General features: G+C 47.4%; 1 protein-coding gene across 3 annotated transcripts in view; it reads right to left on the reverse strand.

Annotated features, from left to right (window-relative positions):
• The window catches only part of PTPN23 (protein tyrosine phosphatase non-receptor type 23), a 32,632-nt gene extending 17,955 nt beyond the window's left edge, over window positions 1-14,677 (reverse strand). Inside the window, exon 1 of one of the 3 annotated variants that reach the window (XM_007984047.3) lies at window positions 14,505-14,677. In XM_007984047.3, the coding sequence (XP_007982238.1) occupies window positions 14,505-14,588 (84 nt within the window). In that variant the 5' untranslated portion in view covers window positions 14,589-14,677. Of the gene's footprint in view, window positions 1-14,027; window positions 14,134-14,504 lie in introns of those variants that run through there. The other 2 variants (XM_007984049.3, XM_038004009.2) reach the window with 2 other exon arrangements.
• Window positions 14,678-17,021: the final 2,344 nt, after the last annotated feature.

Consider the following 17,021-nt stretch of genomic DNA (forward strand, 5'->3'; position numbering starts at 1 on the left):
TGTGTGACAGCTTCTATCTGCCTGGTGAGCAAAGGGAGAAGAGGAACAGATGGCAGGGAGGTGACAGCTGAGCTCATTACAGCACCACGCAACCCTTTCCCAAACCTCTGAGTGTAACCCTGGTTCTCCCGTTGGTTTCAGCTCCTGAAAGTCCCTGTGTCCATAAGTTATTTTCTCTCTCCACCTCTGTCCTGGACAATCCACCCCTTAAAATCCGTCCCTTACCAAGTGGCCAGAATTGTTATTTCTAACACAACTCTGAGGTCACTTCTAGCTTTAAATCCTTCGGAAACACACATATACCCCTAGGGAGAAGATAGACCAAAACATGCTTATCTCAGGACAGTGATATGACAGGAAATGACATATAATCTAAAAAGAATGTGTGCAGTAGCTTCCCAAAGCCTCTAGGACCAAATCTAATCTTGGCACAGAGTTTATGACCCTGCACAACCTGTTCCTGGCCGGGCGAGGTGGCTCAAGCGTGTAATCCCAACACTTTGGGTGGCCAAGGTGGGAGAATCACTTGAGGCCAGGAATTGGAGATCAGCCTGGGCAAAAGAGCAAGACCTGTCTCTACAAACATAAACAAAAATAAACAACCTGCTCCTCACAACCTTCAAGGATTGTCCTCTGGCACCTGCCAGGGACAACCAGCCCACAGTACTTGGGAATTACTGCTCTCAGGTATCAATGCTTATCTACATTGTCCCTACCTTCTCTACTAAGATTCAGCTGAAATGTCACTTCCTTGAATATTAGCTGCTGTTCCGCTCACATTTCAAACATGCCTCCATTATACTGTGTGCTGACAGCAGGGTCATGCCAGTGACCCCAACCTCAAACAATAAGCATTAAGGAATGGTAGGGGCCTTATCAGATGTGTTGTATACTCAGCAAATTATTGCTTTTACAGGAAATGCAGAGGACAGATGAACATGAAAAGGAAACACTCAGAAAAATGAAGAAAATGGGGCAACAATGAACCCACGCTTCAAAAAATTAATGTCATTTAAAAGGAGGGGGTTGAGCAGTGGGCTATTCTAGATTAAAAATGATTAAATAGGTTGGACATGGTGGCTCAAGCCTGTAACCCCAGCACTTTGGGTGGCTAAGATGGGAGGATTGTTGAGCCCAGGAGTTCAAGAGCAGCCTGGACAACATAATGAGACCCCATCTCTACAAATTAAAACAACAAAAAAAAATTAGCTAGGTATGGTGGCCCAGCCTGTAGTACCAGCTACTCCAGAGGGTGAGGTGGGAGAATCAGACTGGGAGGTTGAGGCTGTGGTGAGCTGTATGCACATTCCAGCCTATTTCCAAATAAATAAATAAATAAGTGATCAAAGGGACAGAACACAACTAATGCAATATGAGAACCCCAACTGGATCTGAGTCTGCAAAAAAAGAAAAGTCATAAAAGATAGGGGAAAATTATGGTAGATTTTCTTAGGTATGATAATAATATTGTGATTGTGCAGGAGAATGTCCTCACTCTTAGGAAAAACGTGCTGAGATGTGTCCAGGAAAAGTGATGTCCCAAACTTACTTTCAAAGGGCTTGTGGGATCTCTATCTATCTATCTATCTGGAGAGAACACAAACGTGGTGAAATACATCCATCAAAACTAGGTAGCTGGGGACAGTGGCTTATGCCTGTAATCCCAACACTTTGGGAGGCCAAGGCGGGTGGATCACTTGAGGTCAGGAGTTCGAGACCAGCCTGACCAACATGGTGAAACCCATCTCTACTAAAAATACAAAAATTAGTCAGGTGTGGTGGTGGGTACCTGTAATCCCAGTACTCGGGAGGCTGAGACAGGAGAATAGCTTGAACTCAGGAAGGGGAGGTTGCAGTGAGCTGAGATTGTACCACTGCACTCCAGTCTTGGCCACAGAGCAAGACTCCATCTTAAAAAAAAAAAAAAAAAAAGCCGGGTGCAGTGGCTCAGGCCTGTAATCCCAGCACTTTGGGAGGCCAAGGCAGGTGGATCACAAGGTCACGAGATCAAGACCATCCTGGCTAACATGGTGAAACTCTGTCTCTACTAAAAATACAAAAAATTAGCCGGGCATGGCAACATGCGCCTGTAGACCCAGCTACTCGGGAGGCTGAGGCAGGAAGATGGCGTGAACCCGGGAATTGGAGCTTGCAGTGAGCCGAGATCACACCCCTGCACTCCAGCCTGGACAATAGAGCAAGACTGTTTCAAAAAAAAAACAAAAAACAAAAAACAAAAAACTAGGTGATCTGCTAGGTGCAGCAGTTTCACACCTGTAATTCCAGCACTTTGGGAGGCCGAGGTCAGAGAATCACTTGACCCCAGGAGTTCAAGGCCAGACTGGGCAATATAACAATAAATCCCATCTCTACAAAAATTAAAAAATGAATCAGCCAGGTGCAGCGCACACCTGTAGTCTCAGCTACTCCAGAGGCTGAGGCAGGAGGATCACTTGAGCCTAGCAGTTCAAGTCCAGCCTGGTCAACATGGAGTAAATCCTGTCTCTAAAAACAAAACAAAACAAAACCAAAAAACTAGATAGTGAGAATTTGGGCAAGCACTGCATTATTCTTCCAACTTTTCTATATGTTTGAAATTTGAAAAGCAAATGTCTTAAGAGTTGCTAAAGAGCTAAATGGTATCTGAACACCACTTTCCCCTGTCAGCGGGTTTTACCTTTTGTGGGTCCTTCGAGAATATGATAAAAGCCATGAAATAAATCCCCCTAGAAATTTTCAACTATGCACAAACATAAGGAATTACCAAGAACTTTAGGGAGCTGACAGGCATTTAACAATCCTCACTCTGCTCTATCCAACTCAACCCCCACTCCACTCACTCCCTCAAAAACAATGACAACAACAACAACAAAACCACAACTATAAAAAGTGGCCTTGGGTTGGGCATGATGGTTCATGTCTGTAACCCCAGCACTTTGATAGGCTGGGGTGGATCACTTGAGGCTAGGAGTTCCAGACCAGCCTGAGCGATATGGCGAGACCCCCGTCTCTATGAAAAAAATTTAAAAATTAGCCAGGAGTGGTGGTGCATGCCTGTGGTCTCAGCTAGTTGGGAAGCTGAGGCAGGACTGCTTAAGCTCAGGAGTTTGAAGCTACAGTGAGCTATGATGGCACCACCTCACTTTAGTTGGGGTGTCAGAGTGAGACCCTGTCTGTATTAAAAAATAAAAATAGGCCAGGCGGCCGGGCGCGGTGGCTCAAGCCTGTAATCCCAGCACTTTGGGAGGCCGAGGCGGGTGGATCACAAGGTCAGGAGATTGAGACCATCCTGACTAACACAGTGAAACCCCGTCTCTACTAAAAAATACAAAAAACTAGCCGGGCATGGTGGCGGGCGCCTGTAGTCCCAGCTACTCGGAGGCTGAGGCAGGAGAATGGCGTGAACCCGGGAGGTGGAGCTTGCAGTGAGCCGAGATCAGGCCACTGCACTCCAGCCTGGGCCACACAGTGAGACTCCGTCTCAAAAAAAAAAAAAAAAAAAAGGCCAGGCACAGTGGCTCATACCTGTAATCCCAGAACTCTGGGAGGCCGAGGTGGGCAGATCATTTGAGCCCAGGAGTTCAAGACCAGCCTGGCCAACATGGTGAAACCCCATTTCTACAAAAAGCACAAAAATTAGCCAGGTGTGGTGGTGTGTGCCTATACTCTTGGTCAGCTGGGAGGCTGAGGTGAGAGGACTGCTTGGCACCAGGAGTTCAAGGTTGCAGTGAACCATGATTGTGCCACTGCACTCCAGCCTGGGTGACAGAGTGTGACACTGTCTCAAAAATAATTAATTAATTTTTTAAATGTGGCCTAAGCTCTGAGGTAAAACTTGACTATATGAGAGAATGTTCTGTGGTTAACCCCCTTGCAGTAACAGGGTTTGCCTACCCTTTTAGGTTAGAGAAAATGAGTAAAAGTGTAGCTCAGAGGTCTCGTGGGATAGAGGCCAAAGGAATCAGATGGACATGAGACTCCTATGTCCTAGAAACAAGGCTTCCCGTGATATCACTAGAAACATCTGACCCTGCTGTTCACACAATGGTGACAGAAAGATGCTGCTCCCACTCCTAGCAAATCATGCCTAGAGGTCACATTCTATCTGAGTCTCATCTTGGTCCTCCTGTAAGATCAGCAGCAGATGCTTACTGAGAACCTACCACAAGTCAGGCACTGTGCTAAGTGCCTAGTAATCACTCTGTCCTTACAACAACCCTAAGAGGTAGACACTATTATCATCACCACTTTATAGATGAGGAAATGAGGAAACTGAGGCAAAGAGTTAGGGTATTCACCAAGGTCACTGCGCTAATAACTGATAGGGATATGATTGAAACCCAGGCATTTGGGCTCCAGAGCCCATGTTCTCTCCATATTAGACCAATCCATTTCTATTTAAATTTATTTTATTTTATTTTATTGTATTTTATATATTTTATATATTTTATCTTATCTTATCTTATTTTATTTTATTTTATTTTATTTTAGACAAGGTCTCGTTCTGTTGCCTAGGCTGGAGTTATGGTGGTACTGCAACCATAGCTCACTGTAGTCTCAAACTCCTGGGTCCAAGTAATCCTCCTGCCTCAGCCTTCCAAAGCAGCCGGAACTACAGGCACATGCTACCATACTCAGCTAATTTTCTGTAGAGGTAGTGTCTTGCTATGTTGCCCAGGCTGGTCTGGAACTTCTAGCCTCAAGCAATCCTTCTGCCTCAGCCTCCCAAAGTGTTGGGATTACAGACATGAGCCATCACACCCAGACTTTTCTTAAATTTTGTAGAGACGGGGGTCTCACTATGTTGCCCAGTCTGGTCTCAAACTCCTGGGCTCAAGCAATCGTCCCACATCAGCCTCCCAAAGCATTTCTGTTTTTTAAAAATATGGTTCTTACAAACAACTCTGAAAAACAGGCACAGAAAATGAATCCCTGCCCACACAATGAGTCAGTGGAGCAGCCAGGATATTTATGTTATTATTATTATTTGGAGCCTGTTAGAAGCAAAAAGGATATTTTTAAAACCCTAACAAAATCCTCTGTGACTGCTGATCACTCCTCCACTAAAAAAGAAGAAAGAGGCTGGGTGAAGTTCTTGGAGTAAGGGACAGAGACCTTGTCCCGATTTCGCTATGGTCTGGGACTCTGCAGAACTCGAAACAGTCTAGTAAGGAGTATGAAGCTCCAAAGGAGCCTGAGAAGGCGGGCCCAGCAGCAGACCAGGAGAAAGAACCAGAGGCCCCGACAGGACCCCAGTACCTACACACTAATGGCAGGAAGACCAGAGAACCTCCAAAAACAGCCAGGCTTTGGAGTAGCTGGGGATTCTTTTCTGAAGGAGTAAGAGAAGACCCGTGGAGAGCTCTCAGAGAGGGCACGTCCAGGGATCAGAGCCACTGAGGGGAAAAAGAAAAGAAAGGAGTTACCAGATTACAAGTACGAAACAGTACCCCTGAGATGCTGTGAAATCTGGGCTTGGTTTTTTGTTTTTTATTTTTATTTTTTAGAAATGGTCTTGCTCTGTCAGGCAGGCTGGAGTACAGTGGTACTATCATAGCTCATTGCAGCCTCAAACTCCAAGTGATCCTCCCACCTCAGCCTCTCATGTAGCTAGGACTACAGGTGTGTGCCACCATGCCCAACTAATTTTTTTCTGAGATGGAGTCTCGCTCTGTCGCCCAGGCCGGAGTACAGGGGCGCGATCTCAGCTCACTGCAACCTCCACCTCCCGGGTTCAAGCAATTCTCCTGCCTAAGCCTCCCAAATAGCTGGGACTACAGGCACATGCCACCATACCCGGCTAATTTTTGTATTTTTAGTAGAGATGGGGTTTTGCCATGTTGACTAGGCTGGTCTCAAACTTTTTTTTTTTTTGAGATGGAGTCTCATTCTGTCGCCCAGGCTGGAGTGCAGTGGCGCCATCTCGGCTCACTGCAAGCTCCACCTCCTGAGTTCATGCCATTCTCCTGCCTCAGCCTCCTGAGCAGCTGCAACTACAGGCGCCCGCCACCACGCCCAGCTAATTTTTTGTATTTTTAGTGGAGACAGGGTTTCACCATGCTAGCCAGGATGGTCTCGATCTCCTGACCTCATGATCCACCTGCCTCGGCCTCCCAAAGTGCTGGGATTACAGGTGTGAGTCACTGCGCCCGGCCCTGGTCTTGAACTCTTGACTCTTACAGGCGTGAGCCACTGTGCCCAGCCTCAGCTAATTTTCATTTTTATTTTGTAGAGACAGGAGTCTTGCTATGGTGCCTAGGCTGGTCTCAAACTTCTGGCCTCGAGCTATCCTCCCACCTTGGCATCCCAAAGCGCTGGGATTACAGGTGTGAGTCACGGTGCCCAGTCTAGGCTTGGCTTCTTTCATGTGTAAAATGGGGTTAATAGCACTTGCTACGTCTAGCTCAGAGTTGTTATAAGGATTCAAGTTATTTCCTAAACAGGGAAGGAAGATGCTCAGGTGAAAATATTGTTTGCAATAGGCCAAGACCTGTACTAAGAACTTACAAGCATTAGAAAGACAAACTCTGAACAGGTTCTCACTTATTTGTGGGAGCTAAAAATTAACTCCACTGAATTCATGGAAACCAACAGTAGAATGATGAATGTACCAGAGGCTGGGAAGGGTAGTGGCAGTGGGGGGAGCGGAGTGGGAACGGTTAATGAGTACAGAAATACAGTTAGAATGAATACAATCTAGTATTTGAGGCTGGGCGTGGTGGCTCACACCTGTAATCCCAGCACTTTGGGAGACCAAGGCAGGTGGATCATCTGAGGTCAGGAATTCGAGACCACCCTGTCCAACATGGCAAAACCCAGTCTCTACTAAAAAGACAAAAATTAGCTGGGCGTGGTGGCTGGTGCCTGTAATCCCAGCTACTTGAGAGGCTGAGGCAGTAGAATCGCTTGGACCTGGGAGGCAGAGGTTGTGGTGAGCCGAGATTGTGCCACTGCACTCCAGCCTGGGTGACAAGAGTGAAACTGTCTCAAAAAAAAAAAAAAAAAAAAAAGATCTAGTATTTGACAGCAAAACAGGGTGACTATAGTCAGCAATAATTTATTACATTTAAAAATAAAAGTATAATTGGATTGTCTGTAACACAAAGAAACGATAAATGCTTGTGGTAATGAATACCCCATTTACCCTGATGTGATTACTATACATGTATGGCCATATCAAAATCTCATGTACCCCATTAATTTTTGTGGGTACATAGTAGGTGTATATACTTATATACCTACTTAAGCCCAGGTGTTCGAGACCAGCCTGGGCAACACAGTGAGACCTTATCTCTACAAAAAATAAGCAAAATTAGCAGCACATGGTGGTGTGTGCCTGTGGTCCCAGCTATTCGGGAGGATGAGGTGGGAGGACCCACTTGAGACCTGGCGGTAGAGGCTGCAGTGAGCTGAGATCGCGCCACTGCACTCCAGCCTGGGTGTTACAGCAAGACCCAATCTCTAAAAAACTTAAAATAAAAAAGAACTTAGAAGCATTAACTTTTGATTCTCAGAAGCTTATGAGGTATATTATTAGTTCCATGTTTCAGGTAAGAAAAGTGAGGACCAGATTAGTTATGTAATCTTTGTGGCAGCTGAAGGTCATTCAGCCATTAAACGAATGAGAGGCCTAAACCAAGGTCTGATTCCAATAGCTATGCTGTTTACACGATGCTACTCTGCTATTTTACTGAGCACCAAACAGTAGAGATTTTTGTAACTAGATGAGATCACTGGAAACATCCATCCTGGTCCTGCCATGATTTTGCAGATTAGAAAAATGGGAAACCACAGATGAGCAATGATAGTGCTAGGACCCCAAGATGGATTTCCTGACTCCGGACCTAGTATTAATCCCTCTGCATCACCTTCTCTTGTACTAGTATGTTCTCATTCTTCTATGTATGCTTTGCTCTTTTGCTCTTAATTTGATATAACATTTGGAATTTCATCATGCTAATTAAAGCAATAATCCAAGAAGAAAAGGCAATTAAAAGGCATCACATGTGTTAGTTTTACCTTTGTTCACCAATTACATTATGTTTCTTTTTTCTCCACTTCCAGAGTTGACTCAAATGTAGGGCATTCCTTGGGCTACTCCAAGAAACAAGTTTTTTTTGTTTTTTTTGGTTTTTTTTTTTTGAGACAGGGTCTCTGACACCCAGGCTGGAGTGGCGAGATCTTGGTTCACCACAGCCTCGACCTCCCGGGCTCAAGCCATACCCCCTACCTCAGCCTCCCGAGTAGCAGGGACTACAGGTGTGTGCCGTGACACCATGCCCATGCCTGACCTTTTTTTTTTTTTTTTTAGAGACAGGGTCTTGCTTTGTTGCCCAGGTTAGTCTCAAACTCCTGGTTTTGAGTGATCCTCCTGCCTTGGCCTCCCAAAATGCTGGGATTACAGGCATAAGCCAACGTGCCTGACCAGTATTGTTAATTAATACAGTATATGTTCAGTTACTAAATTTCAAATGAGACTAATTATATTCAGAGAATGGCGTATTGCCAAGTGAAATCTTCAGCTCCTTGGTCCATGTCAGCAAGCCTGAAAGAAAACCGCCACAGGCCAAGAGTACTGGGGACAAGAACATACCTTCATCCTCCCCTTGTCTAATCCCTACAATACTCCTCAAGGCCTCGTTCCCACATCTTTTCTGAATAGCCCCTTGCCTGTCTGAACAACACAGGTAACCTGAGGAAGACTCAGGTTACCTCTCCCAGAAGGTCCTAGAACTAAACTAGGTCATTAAACCAATGCTTGTTAAGCACTCCCTATACACAGGTATTTTATTATGTACTGAGTAAAGGAAAGAACCTGGTCTAAACTCTTAAGTGAAATGGATATAGGCCTCTGGTGTATGAGATTCAAGTCAGAGAAGAATGGGCAATCCAGGTCATCTGTGCCTGGAGCTGTTCTGCTACAAATACAAGTGAACAGACAGGCTTAGGCAGACCAACTGGGTGACTCCAAATCTGTGACAAGATATCTCTTGTAACTGGCAATGTCCCATGTAACTGGCACAGGTAACTGGCAATGTCCCATGCCCCTCACTGCTGAATAGCCAGGGGCCTTTAAGGCCTCTAGTCCTCTTATTTACCTTTCTATGTGTGTGTCTGTGTATGTACATACACGGGCAAGTTAGTTTTTCAAGAGCCAGCCATCCCATGGAAAATCTGGAAGGGGAAAAAATTCCATAAACCTGAAAAACCAGGCTTCTACCTGGATGTGAATAAAATGAACAGTAAAAAAAGGCAACAAGAGTGTGCACTGTGGGCCAGGCACAGTGGCTCATGCCTGTAATCCCAACACTTTGGGAGGCCAAGGCAGGCGGATCACCTGAGGCCAGGAGTTTGAGACTAGCCTAGCCAACATGGCGAAACCCCATCTCTATTAAAAATACAAACATTAGTTGGGCGTGGTGGTACATGCCTGTAATCCCAGCTACTCGGGAGGCTGAGGCACAAAAACTGCTTGAACCCAGAGGCAAAGGTTGCAGTGAGACTACACCATTATACCCCAGCCTAGGTGACAGAGCGAGACTGTCTCAAAAAAAAAAAGAAAAAAAGAAAAAAAAACAGTGTGCACTGTGTGGGGTGCAGTCTAGCCCAGTGGTGCGAGCAAGACAGTCTGAATTCAGAGGAGGGTAAAGTTCTTTCTTATTTCTGGCCCAAACACTTGTTGGCGGCTAAGAGGACCCTAATGAAGTACGGTTCAACCCATGTGATAAACAGGAGGAAGGGAATTCGAGTAAGGGCCTGAGCAAGGGCAGTGACCAGATGTGGAAGAAGAGAAGCTGAAAGTTCTCATAGGAGAGGATTGGGGAATGAAGTTAGAGAGGCAGGCTGAAGTGAGCTGGGGACAGGCCATGAGCAGCCTGATGGGAAAGCAGAGATTGAAAGATCAACTTAGCCAGAGTGGGAGGAAGGGAGATGAAGAGAAGCCAAGTGACAGGCAGGGTGGCTACCAGCCAGACGTACACCTGCACTTGAGGATGAGGGTTACTGTGTAGATTTCTAGAAGGTAAGTTTCATGAAGACAGGGTTTTGTGGGGTTTTTTTGGAGACAGGGTCTCACTCTGTTGCCCTGACTAGAGTACAGTGGTGTGAGCTTGGCTCAATGTAACATCCACCTCCTGGGCTCAAGTAATCCTCCCACCTCAGTCTCCTAAGTAGCTAGGACTACAAGGCGCTCACCACCATGCCCAGCTAATTTTTGTATTTTCAGTAGAGATGGGGTTTCACCATGTTGGCCAGGCTGGTCTCAAACTCCTAGACTCAAGCGATCCACCTGCCTCAGCCTCCCAAAGGTTTGGGATTACAGGTGAGAACCACTGCTCCCAGCCAAGACACAGGTTTTTGTCACCACTGTACCCAGGGCTGGCACATGACAGGCACTCAATAATTATTTGTTCAATGAATGAATCAGGGATGAATGTCTAACAGCTCAGTCCAAGTGAGCTGGACTTGAGCTCAAGTAGAGCTGGTTAAGGGCAAGTGTTTGGGTCACAAAGAAGAAAGAACTTTAAACAGTAATACCTGAGGCCAGATCACTCACTGATAAAGAGGACAAGAGTCATCCATCATCAGTTTCCTCCAAAGTACAAGTTAAGAAGATGAAGGGCCAGCAGCATTTCCCCACTAAAAAAATTACGTAGGTCTGGCTGGGTGTGGTGGCTTATGCCTGTAATCCCAGCACTTTGGGAGGCTGAGGCAGGCAAATCACCTGAAGTCAGGAGTTCAAGACCAGCCTGACCAACATGGAGAAACCCCATCTCTACTAAAAATACACAATTAGCCGGGCATGGTGGTGCATGTCTGTAATCACAGCTACTTGAGAGGCTGAGGCAGGAGAATCACTTGAACCTGGGAGGCAAAGGTTGTGGTGAGCCGAGATGGTGCCATTGCACTCCAGCCTGGGCAACGAAAGCAAAACTCTGTCTCAAAAAAAAAACAAAAAAACAAGTTACGTGGGTCCAATATCCTAACCTAAAGTTAGCCACTGCAGTTCAAAACCATCCTGCTTTTTTAGCTTCTATTTCACATTATGCCTTAATGGAAGGCATGTCCCCTGGCCACCATGAAAGATGTGTCAAAAGCCCAGTCCTCTCAAACAACGAACCCCTTTACCTGTTTGGAAAACTCCTATTCATCCTTTAAAACCCATCTCTGGCAAGCCTTCTCTGATGGCCCCTCCTTAGGCTGGTATTTCTATACACTGCAAATACTTCTCTCTTTTTTTTTTTTTTTTTTTTTTTTTTGAGACATAGTCTTGCTCTGTCGCCCAGGCTGGAGTGCAGTGGTGCCATCTTGGCTCACTGCAAGCTCCGCCTCCCGGGTTCTCCTGCCTCAGCCTCCCAAGTAGCTGGGACTACAGGCACCTGCCACTACGCCCAGCTAATATTTTGTAGTTTTAGTAGAGATGGGGTTTCATGTGTTAGCCAGGATGGTCTTGATCTCCTGACCTCGTGATCCGCTCACCTCAGCCTCCCAAAGTGCTGGGATTACAGGCATGAGCCACCGCGCCTGGTCTACAAATACTTCTACTCTTACATTACTGTCATCACTCTAATTTTTAAATTTCCTTTATGAATTCCTTGGGAAAAAAAAGCCTGTCTCTTATTTGTCTGCTTATCAGGGTTCAGCATAGTACTTAACCAGTTGATGTAAACAGAACCAATTTTCACCCTTCTATCCTACATTAAATTCTAACCCTCGGCTCCAATTCACTGGCAGAGGTTCCCACAGCTCAGAGCAAGGATAAAGAAGGACAAAGGTACCAGTGGCAGAAGGCAGAGAAGGGGCTCTGCAGTTGGGGAAGGGGGTGCAGGTTGGGAAGAGTCCCCAGGCTGCAGTGGTGTCTGCACAGTCTCCTCCAATGTCTATGGAAGGAATTGTTTCATATCTGATACCATCTCGGGCTAAAGGGCTAATGAGCAACTCCTCTCCTGGAGGCCCAGGTGCTTCGAGGGAAGTCACTGGTCACACAGTACCCTTTCCGCTCCGTGTGAGTGGTCAGAGTAGCAAAGGCTAAACTCAAACAAAAATACGTCCTAGGAGTTTGTGGACCAAGATCTTATCCACTGCATTCCCATATATTTATGGTCACCGTCTCTAAATTTCCTCTCAGCTGTCATTCAATCATTTGAGAAAGATTTTTCTCACTGCCAACTATGTAGAGGGTACACTGTTAGGCTCTGGGGAACACAGGGATACTTCTCAGGTAATGCACACTTGAACAGCGGGGTTAAAACACGGCATACATAACTGTCACCAAGGAAAGGATGAAAAGAGTTAAGGAATTAAGAGAAAAGAAAGATTAATCCAGGTAGGAAGATTAAGAAAGGCTCTGCAGAAAGGAGAGCTTAAGCTGGACCTTGAAAGTTGGATGGGAGACAAGAAAATGAATTCAGAGATTGAAGAAGGGCACCTTACCACCCCACAGGGCAAAATGAGACCACTTCTAGACAGGAGGAATTCCACGGCCAAAGGCACAGAAGAGGAAACAGTATGGTAAGGAAACAAGTGACTGAGAACAGAATCTAGGGTACCTCTATCAGATGCATACAGTACATGAAGCACACAGTGGGGACTCAATAAATGCTGAAAGAACTGGGATAACTCTGGAAGAACTCTAATGGAAAAATAAAGATACTGGCTCTATTCCAAGACTCCATCTCAAAAAAAAAAAAAAAAGGATACTGGCTCCATTCTTTAAAATAGAAAACAGGAGTTTTGGCCTGGCGCAGTGGCTCACGCCTATAATCCCAGCACTTTAGGAGGCCGAAGCCGGTAGATCACGAGGTCAGGAGACCATCCTGGCTAACACGATGAAACTCCGTCTCTACTAAAAATACAAAAAATTAGCCGGGCGTGCTGGCGGGTGCCTGCAGTCCCAGCTACTTGGGAGGCTGAGGCAGGAGAATGGTGTGAACCCAGGAGGTGGAGCTTGCAGTGAGCCGAGATGGCGCCACTGCACTCCAGCCTGGGTGACAGAGTGAGACTCTGTCTCAAAAAAAAAAAAAAAGAAAGAAAGAAAACAGGAGTTTTGTTGTGTCTTAGAAAAATTCATCCAATTGTATTTTTATGAAACAGCAGAAGAAGGCCTATAATCCCAGCACTTTGGGAGGCCGAGGCAGGCGGATCACCTGAGGTCGGGAGTTCAAGACCAGTCTGACCAACATGGCGAAACCCCGCCTCTACTAAAAATACAAAATTAGTCAGGCATGGTGGCGCATGCCTGTAATCCCAGCTACTCGGGAGGATGAGGCAGGAGAATCGCTTGAACCCGGGAGGCCGGGGTTGCGGTGAGCCAAGATCGCACCACTGCACTCCAGCCTGGGCAACAAGAGCGAAACTCCGTCTCAAAAAAAAACAAAAAAACAAAAACAAAAAAAAAAAAACGGCAGCAGCAGATGAAGAGAGTAACGTATGGATAACAGTTAACAAAATTCTAGAAGTTTGGATCAATTAGCCTCATTTCCTGGGCCCAAGAGGCTAAATGATGGACTCAAACACTGTCTGAACTAAGGCAATGGTGTATGAAGAGAAGAGGGGAGATAGCTTCTTGGGAAACTACTTCAAAACCCATTTTCTTTTTCCTATTTGTTTTCCCAAGCATCTCGCTAAGTGGTGCACCATCTAGACTGGGGCTTACTCTGGCATCTGCTGTGCTATGCCCACAAGGCCCCCCCACCTGCGACAGCCTCCTGGTTGTTCCTTTTCACTTCTGCTCTATCTAGCCCTCAGTGCTACCAACACCGCGGATGTCTCGGAGGGCACCCGTGTTCAATCACCATACCTGGACCTCTCCACAGAAGTTCCTTGCCTTAGTCAACGCCAAACCTGCCCGTCTGTTCTTCCAACACAGTAAGATTTCTCTAAGCTCTACAACACTGTTTATGCCCTCCAGTCGGTTACGAAAAGCAGTAACCCTCCTAAAAATGTCATGGGACTGTATCGTTTGGTCCAAAGAGACTCCCGAATGAGAGACCATACAGCATCGCAGCAATTTTAAGACAAACCCTCACCGCAGGGGTCGGGCATCTCTCTGGGTCAGCGGGGCTCACGTCTTAAACACACGCCCTGAGCCATCCCCAGCGTCTGTCCTAGGAGGGCCGGGCGCAGCAGAAGAATCCGCACGGTCAGGGCCGCCCACCGCTCCCGCGCGGGGCGGTCCAGCCATGGAGGAGGGGCGGGGCAGAACTGGGTCCCGAACGTCAGAAGGAGGAAGTGTGGTACCTCAGTGGGAACTGCGGATGACTCGGGGCAGAAGTCGGGAAGCGGGTTCAGATAAGGATGCAGGTGCTAGCACCGGGCTATCGGGGAGAAGAATGGCCTGCGAGCCCCTGGGTGTGGGACAGGTTGAGGAACACCGGCGGAAGCCCCTCCTGGCCTCACCGGACCCTGCGACGGGGCCTGAGGTGATGGGCGCGCAGGGGGCGTCACGCGCTGGCAGACGACGGAGATACGCGGCGGATGGGGGGGAAGACGGAAGGCAAGCTCACCTTCTTAACAGCTGGCTGGAAGTGGAAGTCACCAGCCTCCTTCAGATCCAGCCAGATCATAGGCATGCGGGGCACGGCCTCCATGGCGGCTGGCGCCCGACGGCCACCCGGCCACTCCCGTAGCTGCTGCAGCTGCTGGCTCAGCCGCGAGCCCAGCCCCGCCCCTTCGCGCCGGAAGTCACTGGTCACGGGAGGGAATGAAAAATACCACCTGCCTGCCGGGAGTTGCAGTTTCCATCCCCGCCCGCGTGGTCTTTTGCGCAGGCGCAGTCCCTGTTGCGCATGCTCAGTCTTCTTCGCGCGGAGGGAGTAGGGCGGGGAGGAGCGCACCACCCCGAGGCGAAAGGGTTTCTGGGTTAATAGTCTTCCTCTGCTAAACTGAGAGGCGCGGAGCGACCTTATTACCCGCTCCCGGGCCAAGCCCGCATGCCGGCCCCTCCCGCCGCGCTCCTCCCTCCTAGGAAGAGCGTGAGAACTCACCTATGAACTTGCCCTCCCAAGTATTGTCAAGGGCCGTGGAGGACTGGTGCTGTGGTAGAGATGACGTGGCGGGCGGGCCGCTGGGAAGAGATGACGCGAAAACTGGCTTAAGAGAGGGTGCGGAGGGGGCACCTGGCCTGAAGGAGTCGGTGCTGAGAGCAGGGGGTTTCATTCGCAGGGCTGCGAAGGCTTTCGAGCTTTGGAACAGAAGACTGACCAGAGACTGGCCTACTTAGCCCAGCCTGGGAGGCCGGGCAGTGCCCAAGGGAGACGGACGATAGGGAGGGAGCGCCTGGATGGAGCGTCTCAAGCGGAGCGAGGAGGCCCCTGGCCCTGTAGGAAAGTGGGTGGGGGAAGGTATCCGGCCAGGTGAGCTCCCAGGGAGGCCCACAATATCTGGAAGAAGACCACGGAATGGAGAGCACCTGTTGCCTCTGTAGAGAGGACCTGTAGAGCAGGAATTGTTAAATCGTATGGCTGTATCACCTACTTTTAGAAATAAATAATAGGCTACTCGGGAGGCTGAGGCTGGAGGTTCAATCGCTTGAACCCGGGAGGCGGAGGTTGCGGTGATCCTAGATCGCGCCACTGCTCTCCAGTCTCGGCGACAGAGCGAGACTCCGTCTCAAAATAATAGTAACAATAGAAATAAGTAACAGAGAATGGCCTGGAGATAGTGAGTGCAAAAGTGGGAGCTGGGAGACCAGTGAGTCTTTTTTTTTCCAGGAGACAGGTGATTGTAGCAAAGCAGAGGGAAATAAAAAGTGGGCAAAGAAATATTTTGCCCACTTTGAGAAATATTTGAGGAATATTTTGGAGACAGAAGTATCAGAACTTGGAATGGATGGATGTAAGGGAATGAGGACGTCGAATATTATTTCCAAGCTTCTGACTTGTGCTGCTGGGTGGCTGTGGGACTGTTTACTGATAAGGGAAAACGGGAAGAGCAAAGGTTCAGGTCTGTGTTAAGCTCGAGGTCAAGGCCTTTGACTGGTTCTGGATGAAATGTGGAGACCACCATGTTTGGCGCGGTGGCTCACACTTGTAATCCCATCACTTTGGGAGGCCGAGGTGGGCGGATCGCTTAAGCCCAGGAGTTCAAGACCAGCCTGGCCCACATGGCCAAACCCCGTCTCTACAAAAAATACAAAAATTAGCAGGACGTGGTGGCTCATGTACACCTGTAGTCCCAGCTACTCAGGAGGCCGAGGCGGGAGGATCACTTGAGCCCGGGAGGCAGAGGTTGCAGTGAGCCATGATTGTGCCATTGCACTCCAGCCTGGGCGACAAAAGTGAAACCATGTGTAAAAAAAAAAAAATTGTGGAGACCGTGGGATGTGGGATCTGGGATTCTAAGACAGGCCTCACCCACAAGGTAGAGCCCAGGTCCCTTTGTTATGAGACCTTAAACCCTTTCAGGACTTAGTCAAGGGCCTAGCTTTATTCCAGTTGGAGTTAGAGCAGAAGAAAATGAAATTACATGAATGTTCATAGCAGTATCATTTCACAGTAGCCAAAAGGGAGAAGCAACCCATGCATTGATGGATGGATGCATGAATAAAGATGTTGTATGTACATACAATGGAATATTATTCAGCCTTAAAGAAAGAATGAAAAAAAAGACAAAAACATGAACATAAAAAAAAAAAAAAAGAAATTCTGTTACATGCTGCAGCATGAATGAACCCTGAAGACATTATGCTAAGTGAAATAAGCCAGTTGCAAAAGGACAAATACTGTATTAGGCTTATTTGAGATACCTAGTTAGTCAGATTTATGGAGAAAGAAAGTAGAATGGTGTTTGTCGGGCTGGGGGAGGGGAGAATGGAGAGTTACTCTTTAATGGCTGTACAACAATCTGAACATATTAATGCCACTGAACTGTACGCTTGAAATTGTAAACTTTGTGGCCAGGCACAGTAGCTCACACCTGTAATTCCAGCAATTTGGGAAGCCGAGGTGAGTGGATCGCCTGATTTGGGAGTTCAAGACCAGCCTGACCAACATGGAGAAACCCTGTCTCTACTAAAAATGCAA

Source organism: Chlorocebus sabaeus, chromosome 22, assembly GCF_047675955.1.
Source record: "Chlorocebus sabaeus isolate Y175 chromosome 22, mChlSab1.0.hap1, whole genome shotgun sequence".
In the NCBI taxonomy this organism is placed as follows: domain Eukaryota; kingdom Metazoa; phylum Chordata; class Mammalia; order Primates; family Cercopithecidae; genus Chlorocebus; species Chlorocebus sabaeus.